We start from the raw sequence: 22506 nt of genomic DNA on the forward strand, positions 1-22506 counted from the left end.
AAGCGGGGCGGGTGTTTATGAAGCGTGTGGTCAAAGATCAGGACCCCTCGTCCTCAGCAAGTAACAAAGCTTCATCTCTGAGTTGGCATGGTGACAACTGGGACAATAGCAACAGTGGTGTTTCCCGAGTTAAGGGTCTCTCGGGTCAAATAGCTGTCCTTCAATCCCTAGCAGCTTTTGTTTCATGTGAGCAGTTAGGTTACATAGTTTATCCAAAATAAAAGCTTCATAAGAATTTCAATATAATGAAATACCCCTGTTAAAAAGATCAAGTTACAAGCTGGCCTGAAGTTGAGTCTTTAATAACATGATATTGAGAAATAAGCACTAATAATAAACTGATATTTAAGCAATATTAAAAAGCCTCAAAACGTCTTTTGTCTTCTTTGTTTTTCTTGACTCTGGGACTGATACAGGGTTTAAAAAGAGGGAGGATCAGCGTGATTGAAGATGCATTATTGTATAATAAGACAAACACAGACTTGCAGAAGAGCAGTCACACCCTGGGCCATGCTGACTGCGTAGGTGACTGGCAGGTTAATCATTGGGACCTCTTGAATTCGTACAAACCTTTACCAAGTTTCTCGTCTTGGTTAGTTTTTATGCCTGTATTTTGGTTCCTGGCTTTCAGGGCGTGCATGTTTGTACAAAAAAAATGAGGTTGGAGGTTGTTTTGGTTATTTTCCACATTGTATGATGTTGTTACAACGCTGCCAAAGTTCTGGATTAAATTTGGAATTTGTTACAATCTTACAGCCTATCACTCCCAATTCAGGCTATTGTCCTCCTAAGCAAAACTGTTTTTATGCATCATGAACATCCTAGACATGATTTGCCGTCTTCAGAAGTCGCCGTCTCTCGACTTACTCTGAAGTGGTCATACCAAGGTCAGGGTTACTTTAAGCTGGCATTGTTGGCTTTGTTTAAGTGTGAAATGAGGCGATGGAAAACACCACTCTCAACAAGACCATATTACGGAGCTGCTCTTTCTCTACAGTCATTCTGGAGTCCTGCCTTACTTTTTCTGTGGTTAAAGCACCTGCAGCTTTATGTAGGAGGCCGCTGATGTGAGGTGGTGGAAACACTGGTCCGCTCTCCCTGCGGACCGTATCCATTAAGTTTTGAGGGAAATTCACCTGTTGTCATGGCAGCTGCAGCTATTTGACAAGTCTGTTAGTCTCTTGATGATTAGCAGAAATGCAATAGATGTTTTCTTACCTCCTGCCACCCTCCCAACAGTGTAAAGGCACAGTTAAGACCCTCTCATTCGGAGCATGTAATACTCCCCTCGGGGGGGCGGCGGCGTTCCCTAACGGCCCCTCAGTGCTACGAGCATATATCCAAACCTGGATGAGAAGCTCTTCTAATTACCTCTTAGCTGCCAGCACAATACTTCAGTGCCATTTTAAGAAACTGGAGTGCAGAGGTTTGGACACTCCAAGATCTGAGCTCATAGATAAGGTTTACCAAGGTCCCGGTTAGGGATCTGGCTTTTTCGGAGGCACTGCCAGGAAAGGCCACATTCCTTTAAAAATACCTTCACTCAGTAGTCACTGGCTCCTAAGTAGCTGCCTGAGAAAAACAACACAAAAGAATAAAAGATTAGAAGGCGATGAGAACATGCAAATGGACAGTTTTACGTCTGGAAAGGCCAATAAATATTTTTAAGAGAACAGCACATAAGATTTTTTTGAAAGGCAAAACCCCCGTTTGACTGTAAATGACCCTCAGGAAGATTTGGTAAAGGTAGAGTGCGGTAGAGCGCAGGCACCTACGCAAGTACGACCTAGAGGACAGAGTCATCAGAGGAAAACCTCTCCTGCCTCTCTGCAAAAGAACAACTTCACAAGCCTGATGTGTCTCGAAATAAGAGAACCGATGAAGTTAAAATAGAGTGTTTTGACTGCAGTGAGCAAATATATGTGCGGAGGAGAGATAGGGGTCAGAACCTCTTCAGCAAGGGGTGGGGGGGTTTGATCATTCACTGGATTTATGTTTTACTGGTTGTTACAATGCGCCTGGCTAGGGGAAAGGGAAGCAACATGAACCAGATGGATTTGGTAAAGAAAATGCTGTTTATTAACAGCATAGGAGCACAACAACTAGGCAAACCACAAAGGAACAATGGGGCCTGTGGCCGCTGCTCACAAAACAAAAACAAAACAACCAAAAGAAAGACTTTTAGCGTGCTACAAAAAAACCTGTTTACAAGCTGGGAGTCTTGACCGTGGTGAATGCTCAAAGTTTCGCTCCAAACTCTTCTCCTTTTTTTTTTGTGGTTTTGAAATTGTAAAAGATGGAACAAAAAGAAGAAATCGCATTTGAAATATAGTATGAATGTGTCGTCTTTTATCCCTTAATTCCCTTTAAACCCAGGAGATTTGCAAGCTAAGTGGAATAGCCTGACACCATGTTTCAGCTTAGAAAGCACAATGTCCTTTTAGTGATAAAGATTAAATAGTCAACAGTGTCTCTGGAGCCCTATCATCTTAATTTTAATCTGGTTTGATGTATTTACTGTCATGCAAACAGAGAGAAGATAAAATAATCTCCTCTGAAATCCTATTTCATTCTCAGGGTTGTTGGGATTTTTTTTTTTTTCTTCACAATTTCTCTAATGATTTCATGTAGCAATTACCACATGTGGTTTCCATCCCTTTGTTGACGTATGGGGGCTTGTTGAGATACTTTCTTTTTACTGCTTTGGCTCATCTGTTGGTTTACTGTCCTCAATGGGCAATAGATCGACAGATACTGGAGGATTCCAGTCTCCAGTGTTCAAATTACCTCAGTTTAACAAGTAAAGTCCTACTTTTTGGATCTGTAATTGGAGATGAGGATCAACACCACTGTTACAGTGTGTGTGTGTGTGTGTGTGTGTGTGTGTGTGTGTGTGTGTGTGTGTGTGTGTTTGTGTGTGTGTGTGTGTACATCACATGTTTGCCCACTCCACTCCACTGTAGCTAATTCTGTGGATGTGCTCCGATTACATCTCATTAACTACTCACATGCTCAATACCTGTTATTTACAGCTTCATTAACTGAAGTAATCAGTTGGTTAAAGATATTTTTATTTCAAACATCTGGTGGATTTAATACAGGGAAAATTTCAAAAAGAAGAAAATGTTTGGATGATGGGGTGCGTCTGGGAAAAACTCGGAAAAGCTTCAGTTCGGTGGTTCTTCTGCTCAGTTTTTTTTGTTTTGTTTTTTTATGTCTCGATGACTGTTTGACGAATGAACAAAATCAACCTTTTTATTTGCTCCCAAATAAGTTTTTTTTTTCTTTTTTCCTTTTTGATAATCCTCTCTTCTCCTTTATGTTCTCAGGATCACCTTCTACTTCCTGCAACCAACCACAACAAGGGAAGTCGCCCCAAGATGTCTGTGGTGTTGCCAGCCATGAACATAAATGGTAAGATCCTCAGCACAGACACACATCTGGGAGGTTGATCACTGCAGCAGTTCAGAGAGACAAGCAGAGACCGAATCCCACAAGAATGCACTGCTCGAACATTACAAGACACTAGTGGGGGGAAAAAAGCAATAATGACCAAAGTTGAGTCTTTTAGAGTGATAAAGATGATATTTTGTTTTTTTTTTTTGTATTCTTGCTCATATTTTCTACTTTATTGGATTTAAAATGTTGCCTGATGACTTGAATGAGCTCTCTTTTATAGATTCCTCTTTCCATGAAATTCTTACATCTGGTGTCTCGATAGTAGAATCCTGAGCAGCTCAGCCTCTGATTATATACCCAGTTGCGTCGAGCAGTGCTGCGACGTGGCTGTACAGCCACAGTCCAAACCACACACAGACACAAACATAAAAAAAATGGCTTTTTCAATGTTTTCATTCCCTTTTGGCCTTGGGGTTTTCAGACCTCTCTGGGAATAATTTAGCAGATGCTTGCCCTGAAATGTTGTATATATTAGAAGTATTAGTTTAAGAAATAATATTTGAAATAATATAATTTTGTTTAAAAAAAATACCTCTGCGCTATCCCCAAAAACTGTTCGGCTGTAACCTTTATTCATCACCTCAGATATTGTCTCTATAACCATCTTGTACCTACCAAAGCACTCCATCCACTGAGCCTGTCACCCCCAGGACAAAGTTCAACCCCTACAGGTAAAGGAAGTGGAACTTGTGTAGTTTTGCCACCTGCAAGCAAGGCTTTGCCCATCCCAACAATCGTGAGGGTGTTCGACGCTGATGATCTGCCCGTACGATCCTGTAGTGAGAGGGTTTCACACACTCCAAGATCATCTCCTCTGGGAGCGATGGAGTAACGAACATAAAACTCACAACAGCTGACCGGAAAGATATAATGTGGCACTTTTCCCCAAACTACAAACTGCCATCACCATACGCTAACTTAGGCTCCACCGTAGCCTTTTCTGACTTTCCATGAATTGGTTTGAGCATCACAACCCCCGCGTTATGACTCGCTCTCTTATTACAACACTTAGTGAGCAGGCGGCTAACCTCAAGCCATCGCGTCAGCCGTTGTCACCTCCTTCGCCTGTATGACGGGGGATGAATGGCTTTAACGATCACGCAACACCTGCGAAAAGACTTGTGGGACGATGAGAATTTGTTTGGTTTGGTTTCACAACATCTATAAGAACCACACCATTCAGTCATTTCTTGACATTAGCGGAGATTTTCTGCCCACAGAGCTTGCACTGCATGCATCGCCCCAGCAGCTCAAGAATGTCCCCACGTAAAAACAAACTCCATATACTCTAAGATCAAGTTTAAGCTGGCGGGAATGGACTTCATTAGCATTTGTGAGTTCATTTGCCCAGGACTTGAATGTAAGGGATGCTCATTTGAGTTCCATAAGTCCTGCAGGTTTCATTTCATTTAAACGTTGAAGATTCAGAAGTTATCTCCCAATTTTCAGGCGACTTGCAGTGGTACTTATTCGGTTTGTGAGTTTTCCCCTCCCTGTATCATATGATTTTACCTCTTCTTTTTTTTTTTTACACATTTTTTTTTTTACAGGATTTCAAAGTGTCTGACTGATCCAAAACAAATTCAAGTACTTTAGCTTTGGTGCACCAGACAAACCGTGTTCTGTCATTGTTGTATATGATGCGCATCTGCCTCATCACCACAGTTACTCCTCAGATTGCTCGTGTGGTTCACAATCATTTGGTTGCGGTGTGTGTGTGTGTGTGTCTGTGTGTGTGTGTGTGTGTGTGTGTGTGTGTCTGTCTGTCTGTCTGTCTGTGTTCTTGTACTTGCTACATCTTAAGGACTAGAATACGCATTTAACCAACAGAGTGAGGACATTTTAGCTGGTCCTCACCACTTCAAGGGCCGTTGGAGGGTCAAGACTTGGTTTCAGGGTCAAGGTTAGATTTAGGTTCGGGTTAGGTTTAGGGTCAAGGTTCGGGTCAGGCAGTCAGTTGAGATGGATAGGTTTAGGGTGAGGGGCTAGGGAATGTATTACGTCAATGAAAGTCTTTACAAAGATATAAATACAAGGGTGTGTGTGTGTGTCTGTGTGTGTGTGTGTGTGTTGAGATGAATCAATCAGTCATTTGACCACCTGCTCTCAAAAACAAATGCGTGACAAACTGAGCTGGTATCTTGAACATGTGATGGCCATTTGGTTGTCATATTGTTTTATATGAATCACATGTTCTTAATTTCCATGAGCTCATCCAATTCTCCTTCATGGTCCTTTTGATCTGCTGGATTATCTATGCAGGATTTCAAAAGCAGGTCATTAGAGAACTCAGTGGAAAGTAGTTGTCTTTGTCCAAATACTGCTTAGTTCATTAGGAGGAGGTTTGGGTTTTGACCCAGCCTGAGGAACACTGAGCTGAAAGGAAACCTGCACAAGAGGGATGGTGTTTATATATGCTGTAAGCGGCTAGGAAGTCAGCCTGTTGTTGTTGGCTCCACTTTAGTTTCGTATCACAGATCCCCTTGTTTCTCAGCTATCTTCTCCCTGTCTGTGTGTGGCAGAAGACCAGCAACAGTTTTTATTAGGGTTTTTTTTTTTTTTAAGCAGCTCTGAGAGGAATGAGTCAGTGAAATATGATCCTATTACTCAGCAGGGAAGACATGACCATTGGGAAATAATTTTTTTTTTTTTTTAACAGGCAAGGGGTGTGTTGAGGATGAAGATTGATGAAGGTAAACATTGTTCTTGGTTGGTCTTGTCACGGAGGAATGTTAAGGTCCGTGCCGGTCAGATAGCCTATTGAAATAGCAGTAAATAGTGAAATCCAAAACCTCCTTTTCAGCTAATTGTTGAAATGACCAAACAAAGCTGGCATTCAGGGAGAGATGGAAGGGTTTGGACAGCTTCTCCTCAGCTCAAGAAGAGGCTCTTGGATTTGTTCAGTCTGTCATGGATGCGTGCAGTCGGCCGCAAAATCAAAACAATCTCTCCCTCTATACTTTTACCGCTAATTCTTTCCTGAGCGTGTTGAGCGAGTGTCTTTGTATCTTATGGTTTAGCTGAATCTTCTTCACACCACATGATTTTTAACCCTAATTCGCTACCAGCCGACAGTTTTGGGAGCTCACAGTCAAAAACCCCTGATTAGAGACAAATCAGTATTCGCTCAGTGTTTCTTAATAGGCACCAGAACCGCTGTGAGCTGTTGAAAGCTATGATGCAACCCGAGGGTTTCTGGTGTGATCCCCAGCCCATCCAGACTCCATGTTGAAATGTCCCTGTTGGGACCCACATTCTTCCTGGTTAGCAGTGAACAGTGTAAGAATATGTGAGTGAATTTAAAGCTCTTTAGGTGCCATTAAGGCTTTACCAACAGATCCTGTTTAATATGGAGTCCAGACTCCTCCTGCTGAATGAACTTGAGTTGAGTGAACCTTTGTCCTGTTGCTGCTCAGTCATGAAGTGTGTAAACTACAACAGCTTTAAGGAGCCCGCGTGTCATTAGCAACAGCCTGTGGGGAGAAAAAAAAGAACTGGAAACAAACTGGACTTGATAACTGTAAGTTAAAGACAGTTCCGTAGGAGAGTAAAGACCTTGTAGAACTTTAGCTGATGTGTCATATGTGGAAAGAGAGAGTAAAGGAACTGGCTGCCGGCAGCTGGCGGAGCAGTATAAACTGGGAATGTTGCTCCGCATGTATATTATGATCCACATTGTGAGATCAAAATAAATGATTTTGTCCGTCTAGATACATTTCGCTGATTGTGGAGCAGCAATATTCTTATTAAAAATGTACAGGCACGACAAATTCATTAGGGATGTGCAATATTGCATTATATATATTTTTTTGCCAATATCTGATGTACTGATATTTTACAGCTGATTTAGCCGATAGCTGATTTGAACTTGTTCAGTACAAAAACAAGTACGTATATATATTAAAATTCAGTTCATGCTTAAAAACACCCTCAGGAGCAAGTTGAACCCCAAACAGTAACTCCTTTTTATTTCCAAAACATTTGGAAAAGCTCATCGTTGCTTTGACAAAAAAAAAAAAAAAAAAAAGCAAAAATGAAGAAACGAATCTTGATTTGCTGGGCACGTGTAAATATCGGCCATCGGGCCAATAAAATATATTCAAAAGATGACCCGTATCTGCTGATACGAACCAGTAGTGTTGTACATTCCTAAATTTGACCCTCTGTGCACCGCCCTCAGGTCACATTTTAGCATTGCACCTACATGATGTGCATATCGCTAGTCACATGCATGAAGAGTGATATTGCCGCATTTTCTTCGTCTGGTAATATTTCTAAAGCTGTATAGTGAGTTGGTCGGTGCTCAGCCGCTGACATTGTCTCCCGGTGAGCTGTTATGGAGCCGTTAGTTTAGCGTCTCACCCCGTGCTGCTGGGACAGAAAGTCAAACAACACCATTTTTGCACAGAAATACAGAGAAGCTTCAGTTCCAGATACCACAAAGCTAAGACTGGTGGTCATTCTCTAGTAGCACAACACCCCCGTGATCCCCACCCCCACCCCCCCGAACACCCCAAGTGTCACACAGATGACTGCTGTCAAGTAGCACTATATATTATACTTTGCTGTTAGAAACTATGAAGTGATTGAGTGCAAATGTACACACTCAGCTGGGTGAGACCCTAAGAAAAGCAGACACGCTGTCCTCTCCCTGGAGCGCGATTGCTCCACAGTGGAGAATAATTCTTTCCAGCTCCCTGTTGCTGCTCTGTGAATGCCTTCCTTCTCCAGTCACTAAATGGTTTTCATCTGGAGGGGGTGGAGGGTTTCTGCTAATCTGGAGGGATCTCGAGGTCTGTCTTGGTCTGCAGCTGAACATTGATGATGGAGACTTTGATGTACGCCGTGGTCTGTTTCGCTCCATGGTTCAGAGGCTCTGGTAAAGTTACTTGACCTTGACCTGCTTGATTCTCTCTGAAAACCTGAGCAGTGGCTCCTTATAAGGAGTGACGGCTGTGTTTATTTAATGATCCTCTGAATTTGAAAGTAGCTCAATCAAGTAGAAGTGACATGTTTGGAGGAGAGGAATGTTTCAGAGATGACATCATTTACAGGTGGATCGACCGTGGGAGACGCACTCTTAGTCTATTTATACTTGTCTGAGATTGTACGTGCGCTCCGTAGCTAACGGGCAGCTTTTACTGGGGGTTCAAGGTAGCACTCCACACCACCGAAAGAGTTGGGGTCAGATTTTCCTACCCGGCTAATCCAAACAGAACATCCCCTCAAGTACTGTGAAACACAGTGGTAGTTTTCCTCCGACCAACTCAGATGAGAATCCCTCCCCAGCCTTTCTGCAACAAAAATCAACGGAGTGCATCAGAGATCTAGTTTTCTCCTTATAAAGTTTTTCTTGCCCTGTTTTCTCATGTTGCGTGCAATATTTCTTTGCTGATCTCTAGTTTTAGCAGTTTGTGGCAGAATGTTCCAAAAAATGTGCACCCATAAACATACGTGGGTCACGATCCTAGTTGACCACGATATATTGGGATATATCGGTACTAGGGTCTCAAGTATCAATTGCACAGCCCGAGAATGTTTCAGTTCAAAATGAGCTGTTTCTCTCAAAATAAGTTGTGTCTGAAAATTAAAAGCAAAAGCATCCCTCGTGAACACGTCTGACTTTGTGTCAGTCTGGCAGATGTCGTCCTCCTGAGACACACTCTCTGGAAGCAGTAAACGGAATAGGATTCAGACCATTAGTTTAACGTGGCAAAAGATGGATGTGTGTGTGTGTATGTATGTGTGAGGAATCAAAAGAAGGGTCGGATTATTCTTTAGATTACGACCCACAAATTACAGTGTAATCATCGTAATGAATGGGCACTTTTAAAATAATGACAGGTTCCAGTAATCTCGTGAAGTGGGAACAAAACATGAAGTCTCAACAGCCTCCCGGCAGCATTAGCTCTAGTATATTAGTCTTGTCACCACCTGGCTAATGTACAGTCAGTCCTATTGTCACTTTTAGCTCCATTTAGGTGTCGGACAACTCCCGAAGGAAAACTCTCATTGGCAGCAAAATGCTCCTCTACAGTCGCTATCAGGACATTTCTCCACTTGCTGTTTGTGTATCAGGGTCTGAAAAATCACTGAAAATAGCTACCCGCTGATTCAGGCGGAAAAAACAAACAAAAAACCTCTGCTAAGAATAAAACAAAAAGGTTGTCAGAGATATGTTGGCCGAGGGTGAGACTGCAGGTGGAAGCCAAATTCAAACCGGTGATCCGCAACAAAACTGCTTGTTTTGGTCGCCGCGGCGCGTCTGAAGCAGTTGCGCGGAGTCAGATATCCAAGTGCAAAAAAGGCAAACTGTTTCGTTAGGAATCATGAATGTGAACTGGACTCTAGAGGTGCAGGGACAAGCCAGCTGGTGGTGCCAGAGTTCAAACACAACATAAGATGAACTGGCGTTTAGTCATTAGGCTGGAACTTGGACTTTCCCCAAATGTTTCTTAAACTAAGTTAAAGTGTTCTTTTTGTCCTCTGCTATTTTTTTGTTGATTCCTTTACATCCGATTTCAACTCTTTTGTTTCAAATATTTTTCATTTGCTTCACGTGTTCTCCCTTAATCATCTGCTATTTCTTGTACAGCACTTCAAATAACATCTCCACTCTGTGAGGGTTTTCTGTTGCCGTTTGTATTTGTAAAAGGACCGATGTCAGGGAAGTAGTTGTGACGTCGCAGCACTTTACGATCTGCGGAACAGAGTCCAAATGCTCAGCCGTGCAGTCATGACAAGACCTTGAACTGTGAGCCAAAAAATAACAATTTGCGATCTTATCGAGCTATACTGAGACGCACAGGGTGGAACTCTTCCAGCTGTACAGAAGTGGACTTCTAGATGGCGTGACGGAAATCTCTTCCAGAGTCGTCTGCTGAGAAAGTCCAGTTTCACTGCAGGTGCTAAAGAGGAAGTTTGACTGTAGATGAAGTCATACTCAGCATTACGTCTTCTATCCATCTAATGATATCAACATCCGTGGAATCTTCCAGGCTGCAGAGGAAGCCGTTATACAGCCGCTCACACAATCTGATGAACTGGCCACAGCATTTCCATAGGTTTCCACTTAAGATGCATTGAAGCGGAAGAAACTGATGTCTTGCACAGGTGTCTGGAAAACTGCTGCAGCTTTTAAACAACTTGCAGCACACTCAGGCATTTTAAAGACATCCACAGCTCCATTCTGGATCATATAAGAGTGCACTAAAGCAGACTTTGGTGTGTTTAGCTTGTGTGCACCATTTGGGGAATGCTGTCAGTGTCCTGCATGGCAGAAAGGGAGCCGAGTCTGTTAATGTAAATATACTGGAGAAGAGCCCTCAACGTGCTGTTAACAGGTTTTTCTTGCGAAGGACTTTAAAAGCGTGTGATGCCCCCGGGCCAAATGAAGTTTTAGCTCCTGTGGTCAAACAGCTCACGTTGGTCTCGAGTCAAAAGATGAATCCAGATTTATTATTTGTAGGTCATGTGACATTGAGCCTTATCTCAGGCCCGGCATCACTTCTAGACTCACACCAGCACTTCTCGTGTTTAAAGAGCAAATGTACACACACCCATATGCGTGCCCATGGGTGTGTGTTGGTCTTTAAATGAGGCGTGGTCCGGCGCATTCCTATCTTGGTCCGGTGAAAAGCATGCATGCCGTCGATCAACAAAAACCAGGTCTGCGTCAGTGGTGCAACATCTGGCGGGTGCACGATGCCGGTACATTCTGATTGTTTTACACGCAGGGATGCAGCACAAACATGTAAAAGATCACAACTAAAAACAGTAAAATGTAAAAGTTAATGCTGTGTATCCCACCTGCGTCACCTCAGGGAGCTTCAGTCCCGTGGATGGTCTGCTCGCACGCTTTCAGGTCCGTGGAGCCTCCAAACAAAGCTGTCTTTAACTTGTTTGATAACAAGACAAACAAATGTAAATTGAGAAGTGTATCTTCTCATTAACAGAGACCCTGTGTGTATTTACACTCGAGGCACAGCAAGCCAGGTCTTTATTGTGTACTCTACTGGTGTATTGTTTCTTTAATGATTTACTTTCGAGATTAAAGAGGATGCTTTCAGTATTGTAAACGTTTCCATACATGCACTAATGTCCCTGCAGCAAATATCGCGAGGCAGTGAAACAGCCAAACAACAACAACAACAACAACAACAACAACAACAAAGCCTGTCGTTCTAAAACTGACGGGGCAGAAAGAAAACAACTCGCCGAGTCCATCTTCACATCGATGTGCTGATGTGGAGGCACACCTGGCTTTCAAAAGTATGAGAGATGACAGTCTTTATTCATGTTGTGCCCAAAACACAATTGCGTTTTAAAATTTGAAACTAATTACACCCCCTACGTGCCCAGATTTTGCATCCTTTAACTAACTTGAATGGATTGGACACTCAGAGCGTGGGCTATAAACCCTTCAAATTGGGCTCCTATTTATCTTTGATGAGTCAGCACTCTTCTCTTCTTCTCCGAATGAGCCAACAGGCCCGAAGGATCTTGAACCATCATCAGAGATCAGCCTCTCTCCCACACATTCTTGTTTTCCTCTCTTAAACTTGCTTGTTCTGCTCTTGTTTAGCGTCGCTTTGTTTCGGTGTACGTAGGAGAAAACCAGCGGATGAGTCACCTCCAGACTTCATCTGTGACTGAGCCCCCAGCGGCCTCCAACAATATTCCTTTACACCCCTGAAATACTTCCTTCTATCAAATGATGAGAAGACCTGCAAGTAGTGATGATGATATTGAAACTGATGTAACTAATGTCTGGACTGATGTGCCTCTTCTTCTGTTGCTACAGACAGCATCATACAGGACAAAAAGTTCGAGGTGATGATGCAGATTGACTGCGAAGTAACCGACACCAGGATCCTCCACATCAGGTCTTCCTCTATCCCGCCGTTATTCCGGGCCAACCGCACAGACACCTTTTATCAACACCGGACCGACAACCAGGCTGGCCCTCCTGTCGGCGTGCTGATGGACTCTGCTTAACATCGCTCACATTCAGAACTCCTCCCATTTCAGAGGATGTCCAGCCAGCTCAGATGGTCAGCCACAGGTCTGATATCTGAAGCTTTTGTGTGTGTGGCGGGGTCCAAGCCAGCCCCTGGTGTGGGAGCTTCCCCACGTAACCTCAGACGCCCCCACATAAAGGTAATTGCTTATCAGCAGGGGGCAGAACACTGAACCCTGAATCACCCCGTCATAACACAAATACCTTTGACTCCAGAGCAGCTCTCCTCACGTCCACTTTTGGTTCAGAATTTCTGGCACAGAAAACAATGATAATACACCTCGGATTTATTCTTTCAAAACAGAAATAAGTGACTTAGAATCTAATTTAGCTAAGATTACACCGTAAATGAGCGCTTTCCTAATGAAACCTTCCCCGTTTACTTCACGTCTGAAATGCCAAATTAATGACTCACTGCAGTAAAGGCATGCGGTCAACTCAGGAAGTCATGTGACTGGTAGGAGCTGGTTACTCTAACCACTATCTTCATTTTTGTACAGTCCTCAGGTACATGGTATTGATGAAGAATTTGAGTTTCCTTTTTTTCCCCCCTAGTCTTGACACTGTCCCTCCATATGTTGTTAATATTTATATCAACTCTTATTAAGTGCAACTACATCTGGTCAGCTGTGGTGTGATGCAGTCTGTAATGAAGAACTTTTTCCGTTCTGTTCAATTTTCAATGTTTGTGTGTTTTCCTGTAAAAGATTATTGTACATCAAATTTGTAATTTTGGGTAGGGAGGCAAGGTGCATTTGTAATGGTTGGGATGAAACATTTTTTAAAGCTGGTTTAAAAAAAAAAAAAAATACAAGTACATCTCCATCCCCAGGCTGAACAGCACTTTTTGTTTTTGCATTTGTCTTTTTTTTATAATTTAAATCCCCCTAAAAGAACAACACTGTGTAATGGAGTTAGTATATAAAGTTTTTAGTACTAATTAGTTTTTAAACATTTGCACTATGAAGGCAGAAATCTGGGAAATTCAGTTCTGGCTCTGAATGCCTTATTAGACTTGGTTTGAAATTGATTTTAAGTATATGTGTCGTTAGAAACATTCAGCCTGTTCTTGCTCAGCTTTTGTAGGTTCACGAATCGCCCTGCTGTGTCTCTGAAGAGGAGTTTCTTTTAACTACACCATTGTACAAACAGTTTTATTTTGACACAACAGATGCCCATAAAATTCTTGCTCAGAAGAACAACTTGCCCTTCACCTAACACGGGCCGTCTGTGTGTGTTTGTGTTTTTTTTCCTCTTTTGCCCCAGAAATATTTGATTGCCGCAGTGTTTTTCACTGCATCCCAGCAGGAGGACAAAGACTTTAAAACGTGAGGATTTTTGTCGGAGATTTTGTTCTTAAAAAAAACAAAACAAAAAAAACACTTTTTCTTTCATTTCTTATCGTCCTGCCTGAACTTCTGAATCTCACGAAATGTTTTTTTTTTTTTTTGGTCATTAATCTCCATGCTTTCTAAAGTTGAATTAACACTCACAAGCTGTAATTCAGTTTATTGCAGTCTCCCCAAAACAGTCATAGAGGGAATAAGTGTATTCACAAGACAGAGGTCGAAGGACCCCGTGACACATGATGCAAAGAAAAATGTAGAATAAAATGTATCAACAGAAAATTGAGTTCATCCACAACATTTGGTTGCAGTTGTTCAAACTGTTAATGAACTGGTGCTCCGAGGTGAACTGCTATATTTCTGACAGCTTAGTATTTTCATTAATCTCTCTTGTGCACTATTACAATATAGACAGTACAACACGATGAGTTGACTGAGGCTCATTTTCTTATTTATTTCTGGTACAAATTAAAAAAACAAAAACAAACTCATGTTAGGAACCAGTTTTGGGACTGATCTACAATCCATTCAAACCATGTACAAGAACTAATCATCAAACCCTTATTTTGGGTCCACATAAGCAAATTTAATGTTGTATGTAATTTGGTGTCCATTGTCCCACGCGTATAATACACCCTCTTTGGGATTGTAGTCAATCTGTGTGGTGTAGGTGTAGTTGTTAGTAAAAGGCATTCTGGGAGTCATCTGAGTGTTTGTGTGTGTATCAAAGGCGTATTCCAGGTTGGCGTCCCTTTGGTTGTAGCTGTCAACAGCATATAGAACGCCACACACGATGAAACAGTTCCCGTAGTGGTTCCTCTTGAGCCCTGTTCTCCAGGTGGTCTCTCTCTGCATGCTGAGGTCCGAAGGGTTCAGACGACTCAGAACAATCACTTCCTGTAAGAAGCCCTCATCGTCCAGCGCCGGGTAGATGATCCACAGACCACTCTCGTCCAAGGCGAAGTCGATGTCTGAGTGGCTGCGCCATTCCCACGGCGACGTCGACTCTTCGACCAGGGCGTCATGCAGCATGGTCCAGGCGGCCACGAAACGTAGGCGTAGGTCAAACTTGATGATGTCACGGGAGAAAGCACGATTGTAGTAGAAGGCCCCGTTGTAGACTACGTGACCCGTGCCGATCCAGTTATAAGGAAGCTTATAGGAGTTGGTAAAACGGCCTAGAAAGGATGCAAAGACAAGAGTCAAGACAGTGCAAGAACAACTCAAAGAAATGAGTGCTGGCTTTTCTCTTCAAGGATGCGTTCTTACAGTTCTTACCTTTTTTGAAAACCTCCAGGTTGCGGAACTCCAGGAGATTGTTTCCGTAATAGAAGTTTGTGACATATATTTTGTCATTATCAGACTTTGGGTCCTTCATCCACGCCCCCTCATTCCTGCCATAGGTGTTGTGAGTCACTGGCTCTGAGATGGTTGCCAAAGTGTCTTTGCACTCCTCTATGGAAGAGCCAGAGGGTTATGAGTGAGGATTTAGAGCATTATAACATCATCCAGACCTATGTCAAACAGTCTGAAAATAATTAGGGGTTTTGTTTTAACCAGCTTCAAGCACGGAAAGGCAAAGCTGCCACAAAGGGAGGAGAAATGAATGACACAGTTTTGAAATTCACAGAGAAATGTACGTTTCTTAAATGTTTTTGACATGAATTCCCTGATTCTCATGACATGGGGAACATGCAGGATGTTGGTTCTTGTCTTTTAGGAATTTCAAAATGATTGCTGAATGTTGTATGTCAATGACAAACTTATTATTAGGCAACATTTTGGCACCAAATTGGTATTTGCTGTAATGTTAATGGGATCCCTTGTCAATTGACATTCTCTGCACTTTAACTGAGGGTGGAGGTGGTTTCTTCCTCTCTGGGCCGGCATCGGTGGCTGTCATTGCAAAGTGTAAAATTTTGATGAAGAGGAAATTTAAAACCATTAATGAACTTCTTGTTGATTAAGAACACACCAGCTTTTGGGGAAGTAGGCTTTTTAGCCATCTTCTGCAGAGCCAGACAGTAAAATGGACACCCCTCTCTCCTTTGTGGGGAGGAGGGACCTGAGAACTGTAAAGATCAGCTGACAGCTAGTTAGCCTAGCACAATGAATGGTAGTTGCTGGTAAGTGTTACCTCAGTCAAAATTCATTCAGATAGAGTAGGTGAGGTTCAGGATCTGGGTTTGTACAAAGGTGATCATCCTTATCCTTACAAAGTTGGTTGTGCAATTCTAATATTTCCCATCCACAACCAGACATTGTGCTAAGCTAACTAGCTGTCAGCAGGTCTCAGCTCAGACAGAGAAGGGTATTTCTCTTCTTTTCTGGCTCTGTACGGGATTATAGTCTCCTAAAAAGTTGACATGGTCCTTTAAACCACTGACAAAGCACATGATGTATTTGTGTAGAAGCATCCAGTAGTTATGAAGTATTTATTTACCTGGTTTTCCCGTGGTAGATCCCTCCTGCTTTTGCACTGGCTCATCTAATTCCGGGAGCTCTTCCTTCTCCTCTTCCTCTTCCCAGCTGATTTTGTATTTGCGCTTGACCTGGGCAGCGTGTCTGGTGGTGGTGGTGGTTGAGGAAGAGGTTGCCACCAGTGTGGTGGAAGGTAAAGACGTGTGGAGAGGCGACGTGGTCGGTCTTTGTGTGGTGGGAGGCAAAGTGGAGCTTGCTGAGGTGGTGGTGGGGTCTGGGGTGGTGATGGGGGTGGTTGGTTCAGGGGAGGTGGTGGGGGGTTCAGCGGTGGTCGGGTCGGGGGTGGTGGTGGTGGGTTCGGCGGTGGTTGTGTAGGGGGTGGTGGTGGTGGGTTGGGGGGTGGTCGGGTAGGGGGTGGTGGTGGTGGGTTCGGGGGTGGTCGGGTAGGGGGTGGTGGTGGTGGGTTCGGGGATGGTCGTGTAGGGGGTGGTGGTGGTGGGTTCGGGGGTGGTCGGGTAGGGGGTGGTGGTGGTGGGTTCGGGGGTGGTCGGGGTGGTGGTGGTGGGTTCGGGGGTGGTCGGGAAGGGGGTGGTGGTGGTGGGTTCGGGGGTGGTCGGGAAGGGGGTGGTGGTGGTGGGTTCGGGGATGGTCGTGTAGGGGGTGGTGGTGGTGGGTTCGGGGGTGGTCGGGTAGGGGGTGGTGGTGGTGGGTTCGGGGGTGGTGGTGGGGATGGTGGTGGAAGGGGCCTGTGGTGAGGTAGCTGATGTGGGGTTTACTGGTATTGTGGTCTGGGCAGGGAGGGTTGTGGCGGTCACGGGAGCAATGGTGGTCGTCAGGGACTCCGTGATGGGGTTCGGTGAGAGTGTGCTTGGACTTCTGACAGGTTCGGTTTGCATTTGGTCTTTCAGCTTCAGGCTTGAAGTTTCCGGCGTTGTTGGTGTATTTCCTGTTGTGACTAATGGGGCTTGTTTTGTGGTTAATGTTTCATGTGGTTGACTTGTTTGGTTTGTAGTTCTGGTCATTTCCTCTGCAGCAACACTTGGAGACGTGCTAGCAGGTGCTGCCATCGAGGGAAACAACTTCTTAGTGATTGTAGATTGATTTTCAGTGTCCGTCATCTTGAGTTTCTGCGAGGTTATAGATGTGTCACTCTGGACATCTCGAGAAACTTCCATTGATGCGGAGTCGAACGCACTGATAAACTCCTCCTGAGTTTTTATGGTGGGTTCAGCTTCTTTGGGCATTGCTGACTGGCTGGGCTTCTTAGAACCATGTGGTCGAAATGATCTCGGCCCCACTTTTGTTCTGGGGCGATGGGGTCTATGGTGAAGAAGATTCTCCTCCGCGAAGAGATCAGTCGGACCACCTCCACTGAATCCATGATACTCAAAAACTGTAAAGGGGACAAAGTAAAGGCTAAGGCTCAGCATAATATATACTCTTAATGTGCAAGAGCTTTAAATGTACACATGGAAACAGTAAAAGGAATTCTAATTACTACAGTGCAAACCAGCAGTGGTAGCCACAGGATGAAGCCCATTTGTAACTTTGTATTTTTTCTGTTCCCACAGCAGTTGCTCACAGATGGTCCTAACAGACAAACAGCTGAGGGAAGCATTAAGATTTTACAACCTTCTTTGAATGTTCATCCAATAATATCAAGTCTTTTTCCCGCCTATTTAAAGCAGCGCAAGCTTTGAATTAAGATCACTTAAAGTTTCAGTGTTTTTAGTGTTGCAGTAACATCTCGTTTAATCCGTTCATTTGCAGCATATTAAACCAACATTACATCTGACTGGGAGGATTACACTTACAGTTCTCCCCGGGTTCCCCATCATCCGCCACCATCGGATCCGTATCGGATTTGTAAAAAGTCATTCCTCTGATGATCATTCCATTTTTGGCCGTCTTGGACACCTGCGAAACCTCCTCTTTAGCCACGTTGTCGGGAGTCCCATCAGGTTTCACCTTGATGACCTGAGCCGAGCCGTTCGTGTGCAGGAAGAACCCGTTTTCCCCAATAAACTTCTTCTCATATTTTTCCTGTTAGTGGACAGATAAACACATACAGCTTCCATTAGGAAAAATCATGAAGCTTCCAGATGGATAGACATGTGTTTGATTATACATGGGGCCAATATTTATCAGTGACAGATACTGGCCAACGTGGTGAGATCTCACCAGGGAGGGCTCACATGCACTTTTTCCTCACTACATCTCCCCATTTCTAGAGATAAATGAGAATGCTCTGATACATTAGAACATATTCTGCTCTCATGGTGACAGAGCGCTCGTTGGAAGTTGTAGTACACGATAATCTTATGCACACAAAAAATAATAATAGCTGGGATAGGCTCCAGCCCTCCCCACCCACCCACCCACTGTGTCTCTTAACGGATAAGAAGTATAAAAAATGGATGGATGAATCATTTGTTGCTCCACCCATGATCGACATTATCGTTCTAATTTCTAGTCAAAGAATGTTGTTACACCACAATTAAGTGCAAGAAATAAACAATGAATTTATGAGGAAAATTACTGGGAAAAGTCAAATTATTTATCTGTGTGGCAAGACAGTTTTACTTGAGAAGAAATGCCTGCTGAAAAAGTCAGTCACTTTTAAAAAGCACGCTTACCTCTAACTCTGTTGTTCATTGTTGATCGTTAATAATGTAAAGTATTTTAGAAAGAATTAAATCCTTTCTCCTTTTGTTTGAAAAAAAAAAGGCATTTTCTTTTTTCCCTTCCCCTCATTTTTGGAGAATTCCTTTGGAGCTTTCACAGCTGTTTTTAATACAAAAAAAAAACATCAAGATTTGTCACTTTGACAGTATTGATGTAGCACAGGATTAAATCTTAATCCCAAGAGCTTTATCATGGTTTTAAAACTGCTATTAATTCATCCAACAGCTGCATTGAAGTTACTGTCATCATACAGTTCCGGTACAATTTACTGTACGTACCTGACATAAAGATGAGTTAGTAACACGAGCATCTTTACAAGGATGTAGTGGAGTCATTTCTGGATGTGTCAGCAATCAACCGCATGTACTTTGCTGCACTACTGCAGTAATTGCTCCTTTATATCGCTCATCATCACAGTGTTATTACAGTGTAATAAAGTGGTATTCATTTCAGATAAGACAGCAGATTTTTACAGTAGTTTGTGAGGGATTATTAGGATTGAAATCACTGTTTCTTCAATAACAACCAAGAGTGAATACACAGCTTTTACTGTTCTGGGTGCTCAATGTTATTTAATAGCTTTATCAACGAGCAAATAATTACTTCCAGCTCCAATCATTATCGAGTGATCGATATTATAATTAGCGCCTCTATTGACCTGAACATCACGATGTCACATGTACCTCTGGATGTTGATAAACTGCTGCCTTGCTGACATTTCCGAGCATCTTCTTGTCCTGGCTGATTGGGGGAGGTGTGATCGGGCGCTCAGGCTCCTCCATCATCCTGGGGGGGCTCCTCTGGGCCTTCACCTCATCTCCAGTTGTGTCCATGGACACCGCCTTCATGCAGTCAAGGAGCAACGGAGATATTAGTTCAGGAAAACCTGCAATCACCACTAAAGGAGGGAGAACATTCTGGGAGCCGGAGCAAAGACTTGTAGGGTGGTGGCAATCTGTTTCACTTTATTTAAAAAAATGTGATTTATAATCATGCGACACGTAAATATGGCACTGAGTGTTGAGAGCGAGCCAGCATGTGTTCGATCTGGACCCTCAGAAACGAAACAGGAGTGAAGTCCCTCACACTTCCCAAAGCAGTGAGCGTCTCAACTCATTATGTTCACTCCACTTCCACTTTTCCACAACTCCAACTGCCCTTTTCACAAGTCACACCAGGACAAACATGCCTGAAACTAATAAAAATGAATAACGACTTGATTTAACCATTCTTTTTCCTAATTGCAGCTGTTTTTCATGCCAATGCTGCTGATCTCAGTCCTTTCGGAGGCAAAAGTAACTACTCATTTGCAGGTCTGTGGAGTTCGTTAATTCCTACACCACAGCTTGTTTGACCTCAGAGGGAAAGTGTGCTGCTGGAGGGAAAATGAGCTGCGGGTTAATAAAAAAAAAAATTAAAAATATCAAATTAAGTAAATCAGAAACTCATTTCTGTTGAAATCCAACAGACTGAGACTGAAGCCAGTAAACACATGTTGGATGTTGGATGTCGGGAGATAAAATCCACCCTGTCTTGTATCCTGCTCCCACCAGGACTATTTTGAGTGACACGCCCACGTGTGTGGAATTGAGTTATCCAAAATCCCTGAGAGCACCTGTTCAAACCGCCACATGTTCTGATGGCTCCCCCTCATGATTTAATGACATCTATGATTATAATTCAGTTATGGTTTTTCCAGCAAACTCCCCGCATGGCTACGTCCTCCTCCTAAATCAGCCAACTTAATTCGAAACGCTTCCTAGTCAAAGCTCTCCATGACCTTCATCATCCCGGCTGGCACCAGCTCTCGCCATCCCTGAAACTTCTCACGTTTCATTACAATCTTCTGCTGATCAGTTCCTCCTCATTCAGGATTCTTTCAGTCTCACGCCGAGGACCAGCAAACCCATCTCAGTCCTGTATTAATCCTGACCTGTTACGTCTGAGCACGGGATCCTTCACGAGTTCAGCAGGTTCACCGAAAAGGAAATATGTCTGTTGTTCATTCTAATTTCAAATATCGTTTTTCAGCCTCTTTAATCGGTATCGGCCTTGAAAAGGAAAACCATATCGGTTGACCCCAGAGTAGAATAGATAACATCCTAATGCATATGCCGTTAATATTTGCGCTCTGAAGTAAGTGATTCATTATCATAACAGAAAAAATACCAAAGATGGCGGGTGTTTAAATCAGAAACATGGGATGGGAAGTTGACGTTGGCCGAGTTTTAACGGTGGAGCCACTGGTACCGTTACTCACATCCGCACGTGCATGTCTCACTGTACCTTTTCAATGTTCTCCACCCGACCCACCAGCCTACTGGTGATGGAGTGCAACTTCAGTAGATCCATCCCGTAGAAGGAACCTTCCAGCAGCTCCAATATGGTGGAGAGCTAAAATGAGCAAGTGAATTCCGTCAAAACCCAATTCAAGACATGCCAAGCGTAAGAAAAAATAGGCCAATATCCAGGATCCTGTGTTGAAATAGTGACGACATTCCCGCCTGAAACAGATAAAGAGCTGGTATCCACTCCCTCTGCAGCGCGGGGACTTTAGCACATTGGAGAACTTCACCTTGACATCCTCTTTTCCAGCTTCCCTAAGTTTCTTCAGCCTGAACTCTCCCTCACACGGGTTGACGGCGGATGGAGGAGCGATACAGGCGCACTTGCACTCGGGTCCAGACGTGATGGTCTCCACTGTGTAGAAGTCTTGGGCGGTGGCGCTCCCCTCTTCTATCCGCCGGCAGGCGCTCCTGCTCAGGGGTCTGACAACACATTTACAGCGACAGTCAGAGCCTTCCGAGAGGGCTTTCACTTTGTCATAATCACCCAGCAGCTACAAAGAGAAAAGGACGCATGTGTTTTTTCCACCATTTGGAAATGTTTGCACTTTTACGCACAGAATGAATGTGAAGAATGAGGATGTGGTCTTTTGCTCCTACCTTCGAGAGGATGTTCTCCTGGTCGTTGATCTCCGTCTGCAGCTGGTCGGTTTGCTCTGCCTTGTCTTCAGGTGTTGACCAGGGGTCTGCGCCCCAAATCTTTGGCGCTGCAGAGCCCCGTGGAAACAACGCACAGTACACGACGATGGCAACGCATAACTTATACATGTTGTGATGCTCACAGAGGACAAATAATGGTGCAAGGATGCTTGCAGGACCAGCCTGTCACCAATTACTAGATTAGCTGCCAATAAATGTTCATGGCCTACAAAAGGCCCCAGAATCAGAGAGGCGCTTCCGAAAAATATCATCCAACAGCCAAATTAAGTTTTATAGCGCGTTGTCATCTTTGTCACAGTCGGAATGAGAGCAGAGTGATGGGGAGTCCGGACAAAAGCTCAGACTGTGTGAGAGCAGCCGGCATCTGCAGCGGGAGCAGCACTGACAGGAGGCGGACCTGGTGAGACTGGCAGGAGGAGTTCAACCGCTCCAGACGCTTTTCCCGGCTTGAAGCGAGGCTCTGTTATCACGTCAGTCAAATAAAAGCGAGGCCTAAAACTGCGCGTCCCGGATGAGTTAAAGCAGGAGTCGATAGAAAAGTAGCAGCATGATGCATTTTAATTTGTTGCTA

The 22506-nt window shown here is 43.7% G+C and overlaps 2 protein-coding genes across 4 annotated transcripts in view; one reads left to right on the top strand and one right to left on the bottom strand.

Moving 5' to 3' along the window:
• atf6 (activating transcription factor 6) overlaps nucleotides 1-13292 on the top strand; it is a 33124-nt gene extending 19832 nt beyond the window's left edge. Inside the window, exons 15-16 of one of the 2 annotated variants that reach the window (XM_086223355.1) lie at nucleotides 3330-3414; nucleotides 6119-6560. In XM_086223355.1, coding sequence (XP_086079481.1) covers nucleotides 3330-3414; nucleotides 6119-6147 — 114 coding nt within the window. In that variant the 3' untranslated portion in view covers nucleotides 6148-6560. Of the gene's footprint in view, nucleotides 1-3329; nucleotides 3415-6118; nucleotides 6561-12262 lie in introns of those variants that run through there. The other variant, XM_086223354.1, reaches the window with a different exon arrangement.
• A 678-nt stretch (nucleotides 13293-13970) lies between these two features.
• Nucleotides 13971-22359, bottom strand: olfml2ba (olfactomedin-like 2Ba). 2 transcript variants are annotated; one of them, XM_086223352.1, is made up of 8 exons: nucleotides 21876-22359; nucleotides 21506-21698; nucleotides 21217-21324; nucleotides 19614-19772; nucleotides 18060-18288; nucleotides 16268-17638; nucleotides 15103-15279; nucleotides 13971-15002 (listed from the first exon to the last, which is right to left on the bottom strand). In XM_086223352.1, exons 1-8 carry the CDS (start codon nucleotides 22184-22186, stop codon nucleotides 14386-14388), a joined length of 3165 nt encoding a protein of 1054 aa, XP_086079478.1. In that variant the 5' UTR covers nucleotides 22187-22359; the 3' UTR covers nucleotides 13971-14385. The 2 variants fall into 2 exon arrangements, with proteins under 2 accessions (XP_086079478.1, XP_086079479.1); XM_086223353.1 differs by having other exon boundaries at nucleotides 21506-21769; nucleotides 21876-22185.
• Nucleotides 22360-22506: the final 147 nt, after the last annotated feature.

This window comes from Aulostomus chinensis, chromosome 14, assembly GCF_037954235.1.
Source record: "Aulostomus chinensis isolate RoL2024-O1b breed Wild chromosome 14, RoL_Achi_v1.0, whole genome shotgun sequence".
Taxonomy (NCBI): domain Eukaryota; kingdom Metazoa; phylum Chordata; class Actinopteri; order Syngnathiformes; family Aulostomidae; genus Aulostomus; species Aulostomus chinensis.

Coding starts and splice junctions, on each gene's coding strand:
- olfml2ba (XM_086223352.1), bottom strand. CDS start 22,186: ATGATATTTTTCGGAAGCGCCTCTCTGATTCTGGGGCCTTTTGTAGGC. Junction 21,325..21,505: donor CTGGAAAAGAGGATGTCAAG/GTGAAGTTCTCC, acceptor TGCTCATTTTAG/CTCTCCACCATATTGGAGCT. Junction 15,280..16,267: donor ATCTACCACGGGAAAACCAG/GTAAATAAATAC, acceptor GCTCTTCCATAG/AGGAGTGCAAAGACACTTTG.